The sequence below is a fragment of the Pundamilia nyererei genome, unplaced genomic scaffold (genome assembly GCF_000239375.1).
Source record: "Pundamilia nyererei isolate P.nyererei 1_Seehausen unplaced genomic scaffold, PunNye1.0 scaffold00004, whole genome shotgun sequence".
Classification (NCBI taxonomy): Eukaryota; Metazoa; Chordata; class Actinopteri; order Cichliformes; family Cichlidae; genus Pundamilia; species Pundamilia nyererei.
The window spans coordinates 8,180,946-8,188,206 of NW_005187405.1; the positions used below are offsets into that span (position 1 = coordinate 8,180,946).

Here is a 7,261-nt window from a genome sequence, read left to right on the forward strand (position 1 = left end):
TTTTTTTTTTTTGTGCCAAATGACTTGTTTTGCTGGTGTCCTTTTTTTGGCACCCCGCTGCACTGACTCACTGGCTTCGTTTAAATGAATGAGAAGGCTGCTTTTTGGGTGCAGGGCTAACGTCAGCCTAAAAACTGCCTGAACACTTACTCGTCGTTTTACAGGCGGTCATGTGCATAGCGGTTTCCTGCCGAGAGCCGTTCACCAGGCAACCACCAGAGCTTCAGGTGAATGTGTGGTCAGAAAGTGAGCTTAAAAAAAACATAAGCATATACTCACTTATCAAAGCTGTCGCTATTCTTTATGAAGTCATCCAGTTTCTCTCTGGCATATTCAACGACATCTTTGTGGAGCTCAACTCCATGGTTTACACCAAATGGCCCTAAGGGGGAGGGGGGGGGACAAAAATGTGGCATATTAATTCATGGCCTCCGTTAAGCAAAAAAACCAAAAAAAAAAAAAAAAAAAGCCCAATTCTTGCTGATTTCTGCTTCTCAAGTCTGAACATATGCAAATATACACTGCTTATCTGACATTTATTAGGTATTTAGTGCTATTTTTGGGAAACGTATTATAAACCAATTGATCGATGAAGACCATATTCAGTAGCATCAGTGATGTCATTTATTGAAGTCACTTAATCATTTCCTCTAAATTTGTCCATGTAGACTTTAGAGAACATCTAAACACCTCCCACAATAAGGGTAAGCCAAGATTACCTATGATGAGGCCAACCATTGTGCTCAGGTAGCCGGTTCCACTGCCCAGATTGAGGAAAGAAAGTCCCGGCTGCAGTTTCAGTGCCTCCATCACCTCGGAGTATATACACGGAGCAGACAGGTGTATGTTACCGTGCTTCCAGGCCAAATCTTTGTAGGCATTGTCCCGATAGCCGTCCAAATAGTAGTCACCGCGGTCTATGGCCCGAAAAGCCTGCTCGACTTTTTCTGTGCGGATATACTGAGCCTCCTTCAGGTTATCAATTAGGTCGTCATTGTCCTCTCCGGCGCTCACAGCTCCCCCCATGGTGAAAAGAGCAGAGGAACCCTAAGGGGCGAACTCGTATTCAGGATGACTGTTTCGTCCTCAGAGGTGCATGGAGATGAACGGCTGTGCTGCCGCTGTGGCTCCTCGTGTGTCAGTTCAGACAGAGTTCATGTCCAGGCAGCAAGTGACCTGAGAAACACAAAAAAAGTGAGATGAACACACTATGACATTAACGCCTGTGAGGGAGCAGTGTCTGGTTAAATCTACAAGTGAAGTGCAGATTTAAAGTGCTGATAAAAACAGTTTTATTAATCCACAACTGGGATTGTCTTATGATGAAAAATTGATGAGTGAGAGAAAGGGACTAAAAGAATGAAACATGTATTTTACTACCATTTTTTTAAGTATCCCTTCAGGATGAAACAGATTTACAAAGTATTAAATCTGCAGTGCCTTTGTGAAAGAATGGCCATCAAGCTGTAATGATGAAACAAATCCAGTAGTACAGTGACAAGCAGGCTTCCCCTCTACTGGTGGTTTATGCTTTATCTAATGTATGTAGACCCTTTTCCCCAACACATATCAGGCATGTCACAGCACAAATACAGTTAGTGACCCTAAATTAAATTTTGTTACAGAGGCTGTGGAATAACACATGGCTCGCTGTTGCCAAAAGACAAATGCCAACAGTTCATCATTTAAGGTTTTAAATGCTATTTATAAACTGTTAGAGCCCTGCAAAAATGTGCTGGACAGAAAGAATTGCCAGTAAATCAATAGTAAAAATAATCACCAATATTTTCAGAATCACATTGGATCCTTTGATTTTCAGATATTTTCACAATAAAAACCTGCTGCGAGGCATTTGCAGCTGAGACTGTGCCCCCAATGTCATGTCATATTCTACTGTGCAGTCTGTTATGTCCACAGGGCAGATGTGGAGTGATGTAACAGAAAGCTGACATTAGAGGAGGGCAAGATGGACACAAGCTTCCATCACAGTACATATGAAAGTTTCTAGAAACAGCATTAAAACAGCCGTATTTCATACGGGTCCACATTTCCGATGCACGCTATTTTCTGCAAGTACCGCTACTTCGCTTCTGGACGCAATCGGTCTCTATACAGTCCATTCTCTTTTGAGCTGCTTTTAAGCATCGTGTAATCGTCGTTCCAACACAGTGTGTTTGTTTTGATTCGTAGACCCCGAAAATGGTGCCGCGCTCCCACAATACATTGCGGCGTGACGTCAACTCTAAAGCCCTATGAGAAAACACAACAGTTTGAGGGTTTTTTCCTTCCCAAGCCAAAAATAATATCCAAATCTTGTGCAAGACTTCCTGATCCTCAGCACTGGCTATACAAGCCTGCACGCTGAGAAATCTCAAAGAAAAAAAACAAACAAACAAAACTTCCCTAATGCAACCATTCCAGCAAAATCTGCAATGTGAGAGTTATCAGTTTGTACATCACCAAAATGTCAAAACCCAAAGACTAGCCTGATGCTAATCAAATTACAGGTTTGTTTATGATAGATTATGATAAGAGATATCTACAAAGGCTTCCAGCTTCTTCCCACAGTTCAGAGACATGCAGTTAGTAGTTAGGTTAGTTGGAGAATCTAAATTGCCCATAAGTGTGAATGTGAGTGCAAATGGTTGTCTGTCTCTTTGTGTTAGCCCTGCATCAGGTTGACGATCTGTCGAGGGTGTACCCCATCTCTCACCCTATGGTAGCTGGGATAGGCTCCAGCCCCCGGTGACCCTAACAAGAATAAACAAACAAGAATGGATGGATATCTACAAAGACAGACATTGTAAACATAGCCATTTAGAGCTCAACCAATATAGAATTTTAAACGTGTGTGGAGTTATTCATTCACTTGTTCTCCCTGACTTTGCTTGGATCAAGAGGTTGTGCATGCGCCCTCTACACAGCATCAAATCCTGTCATATCTTTACTTAAACTTACTTAAATTTCTATGTAGATAAATCACAAACAAATAGCCAATATCGACTGATAATATCGGCCTATCAGTCGGGCTATAAAAATATTTTAGTTGTAAGCAAGAATGTGCACATAATACAGTTATGTTGCCTATGATCCACTTTTATTTTCAGTTATATTATGGAGGGATTTGTTGTCTTCTAAATCTTTTGTACAGGTGCATCTTTGCCCTGCCCTAAAATGCATCACCCAGTCACCATCGAGCAGGTTACAATCAGCATTAGCCAAGACGACTGAGATTCTATGCCAACGAAAAAGGTAAAAGTCAAATAATTAAGCAAAACAAAAGTGTTTCAAGAAGTTTGTGAAGACACAACAGGACCAGCATATCAAACACAAAGAGTCAATAGTTTTAAATATTTGTATCTCAAGTTTGAATCAAATTAAGTGGGAGTGTTTTCCCTTTAGAAAGAATGACCAAAAAAAAAAAAAAAAAACAGCTCTAATTTTAATTTCTTTAAATATTTTATTACTGTTGATTGACCAGATACTTAAGCTGCTTCTGGCCACTTAACACAATTACACAAATAAAACTGCTGTTTATTTGAACTTCTTACAACTAAGCTCAGACTAAAGATGAGGTGTCAAAAAAGGAATAAGGAAGGAAAGAAGCCAAACAGCTGTGAAACCTGCCATTTAAGGCTGAGCTTCAGCTGAAATATGAACTGCTGTTTTGGTGCTTACATTACAAATAATGACCTGATGGATTTCCTATGTAATACAGCACAGTAGCTGTAAAGAGAAAACTCCTGACATGTGCCAGTTTCTCATCATTTTATAAATGCTTTGATGACAAAAAAATATCAAACCCTTCACACCCTGTGATGCAGCCGACGGAGACAGGTTCTGAATTCCTTCTCTGCCTCCTCAGCATCTCCACATCTGACTCAGCTAATAAAGATTAAATTCAGAGGTGACTTTGTAGTGGGAGGCCTAGTAAGGTAATTTTCCATTGGCAAAAAAGGAACCATTGATTCGCTCACCATCACTTGATGTACAGCGATGTATTTTTTTTTTTTTTAATCCTCCTTTTCACTCTGTAAGCATTGAAAGAAAATCCAGAAAAATGGGTCAGTGGAGGTATTCAAGAAAAGTGCTTTTGGGCACTGCTGTACACTCAAACCTCTGATTATCAACAAAGTCCTTTAAAGACAAATCAAGAAAGACCAGCCAGGCAATAAGCTTATTTTAAGCAAAGAAAAATACCTCTTTGTAACAAGTATTCACTGGTAAACACACACATGACGTCCCGAGTTGGGCCCCCCACAAACTGAAAGTGCGTCAGCGTATCAGGTCATGAGTGTCTGCTTGACCCGGTTATAAACACCTCACTGAACGTGTAACAGATCCTCCAGCAACACAGGATCAGCTCTGGAGCTGCAACCAAATACGACAGGCCTGTTTAGGCAGTGCACCAGCACAAGCACTCGACCGATCAGCAGACAATGTGAGGTAAACTGATAATCCCGATGGTTAATAGCATTTAGTGTGTAAACTCAGACAATTTACAGCCTTGTTGGCAAAAAACAAGAAACTAAATGCCTATGTGCCTGTGGCTTAATACCGCGGCACTTTTCCAACAGAATTTGTATTTGCAGAAAACTAATCGGTAAATCTTGTAAGAAAGGTACAGAAACTAGTCTCAATTGTGCTATAAAGAGCAGGCCGGAGTCATTCTGATGCTGTAAAGCTAGGATTCAAGCAATGAAAATAAATACAAGGTTCAATAGGAGGACTTAAAGCTGTTCACCTATAAAGTCTACTTTTATGATACCTATAATGTTAAGGCTCACTGACACTGTCATAGTGAAGTTAATTCTATTACCCGTTTACTGAATTTCTACCAGCTCCTAAAGTTGGACATTAAATGCAGTCCAACTTCAAGGTCACTATGTAACTACATAATTATTTACCTTGTAAAGCTGGACTTTAAACCTGCATAAGAAGCTGTATTCGAGTACTTCATTTGTACTGGTGACAGATGAGGACATTCATGATTCAACTTTTGTTTTAATTTAAGTTTCTTGAGGCAAATTTATGATAGTTGTGTCTCAATTTTACTGCAGCAGAAAAAGTTAGGATCAAACGTCTACTGCCCGTTTTGTGTGTTTATGTAATAATTAATGTAAGTAATTATTAGTACAATGTTGATGTCTGTTTTGCTCTGCAGAGAGAGATTTTTGGAATTCAACCAAAGGCAGAGGCTGGACTTGCATGCAGCCCTCCACAAAGCTAACAGCACGTTGCCCAACACTAATGATGCTGTGCATAGGTTGAATGCTGATTAGTTTACAAAGTTGGCTTGAACAGGAGGAAAAAAAGCAACAGTGGAAGTGCAAGGAAGAAGAAAAAAAACAAAACAAAAAAAACACCCCACATTAAACTGGCTACAGTGAACAGTTTACAGTCTTTCCACTGAGTTTCACTTCACTATAGGATGACTACCATCTTCCCTGTGGCATGAGCTGATCTCTTACGTTACTGGTCGTTCAACATACTTGACTCCAGGTCAGACATAACTACAGCATGTAAATGGAGGTTTGCTTCGTAGCATCTGCACAAAGTCCTCCTGGAAGCAAGATGCACTTAATTTCAGTGGTCTCCAATACAGAACTACACGTATAAAATCAGTCAATTTTTCCCCAAAATAAAAAGGCAATAAAAATCTTTTTCCCCCGCTGGGAAATTGCACTTCTACCACCATCATTGTCATGTCTCCCCTAGATTTAATGCCAGGATTGTTTAATTTGCCACATCTCTCTTATGATATTTCTGACCTGCAGACCACCAATGCACTCCAATGTCAGGACCTTTCCATTTTAAAGAGTGCACCCAATAAGATTCAACCTAATTGTGTCATATCCATGTCTGTATCTGCTTAGTTCATGTGAAGTTTACCTAACAATACAGTAAATACATTTCATTGCAAGATCTGCACAAGTCCCATGAGAAGCTGCAATGATGGTGAGAGAATTTTCATTTAGGATTACTTTTGATTTGAGCCTGTTCGTGTTGTACTGAAAAGGCCAGATCTAAGCATTTCTACACTAAATGGTGCAAATGGTAATCGCTCTTTAAGATTTAATCTTTTATTTGCATGACAAACTAAGATCCTGGAGTCCAGTGTGCTGCTCACCATGACGACCTGCTGACCAATGTACAACCCGCGCACATGCAGGTCATGGAGAGGCTTTTCCTATGGCTCCACCATCAGGCTAGTGGTGGTAGCAATCAAATAAAAAGTGTTTTTGTTACGTGTCTAAATTTCACCACGGGATTCTGTGTTAATTAGCCACAAACAGCGAGAGGACATGACAGTAAAGGTGTGTGTTGTACCAGACTAACAACAGGGGCCGACTCTTCGTTCGTGCAAACCCGCTCAGATTTATTTATTTATTTATTTATTTTTAAATCCACCAGCTATTTTTACTTGAATCCTCTAATTTTTGCCCCTGCCGTCTTTGTGTACTTATGATTAGGAGTCACACAGTTCCACGACAAGAGTGAATTTCTGGGTCAAAATCAAAGCAATGTTTTTACTCAAGTAGGAATTACTTTATCTCAGTTTGGTGCTAGATGAAAAAAAAGGAAGTTAAAATGAAGTTATTTGTATGTTGCCTTTGAAATCCATTAAACAGTTTCCTAAACAACACATTTAAAATAGCAGTTTGAGAGCAAAAAAAAAAATATATACAAGATATTCAAGGATATTTTCTGGAAATCTATAGATTTTTACTCAAAGAATGTAATCAATAGATAACTATGACTGCAACTTGCTGTTGTCGAACTATCAGCATTTACCATCAGAAAATTAATACCTTGTATTATTAAAGTTTTATAATTGTCATAAGCTAGGTAATATAAAATGTATCAATTTACCTTTGATAATACATTTAGACATCAACCACTGAGATATACATGTCACACTTTATTGGTTTGGAATACACCTGGTTTTGTAACTGCTCCTATTATACTCTGAAATGATGTTTTTCTACTTTTGTTTCAAGATATTTCTTTTTTAATTTTTTTTCCAGGTCAGTGGAGCTTAAACCTTAATTGCAATAACATCAACAGGCAGCTTTACCACTGGTCAGGACCCCGAACACAGACTTTTTGATGGTCTATCAGCCTGGAACACAGTACTGCTGTCTGTTTTTATGTCTGTATCAACAACTATATTGAACACAACGGCACAGGAAAATTGGATGATGTCACTACAGAAACTAATACAGTCCACATGGTTTTTACTGCCCTCTGCATCGCCAAG

The 7,261-nt window shown here is 39.3% G+C and overlaps 1 protein-coding gene across 1 annotated transcript in view; it reads right to left on the minus strand.

Annotated features, from left to right (window-relative positions):
* Positions 1 to 7,261, minus strand: part of pcmtd1 (protein-L-isoaspartate (D-aspartate) O-methyltransferase domain containing 1) — a 19,519-nt gene that overhangs the window by 5,792 nt on the left and 6,466 nt on the right. Inside the window, exons 2-3 of the mRNA XM_005721458.1 lie at positions 720 to 1,176; positions 280 to 382 (exon numbers count right to left, since the gene is read on the minus strand). Of these exons, the coding sequence (XP_005721515.1) occupies positions 280 to 382; positions 720 to 1,026 (410 nt within the window). The 5' untranslated portion in view covers positions 1,027 to 1,176. The remainder of the gene's footprint in view (positions 1 to 279; positions 383 to 719; positions 1,177 to 7,261) is intronic.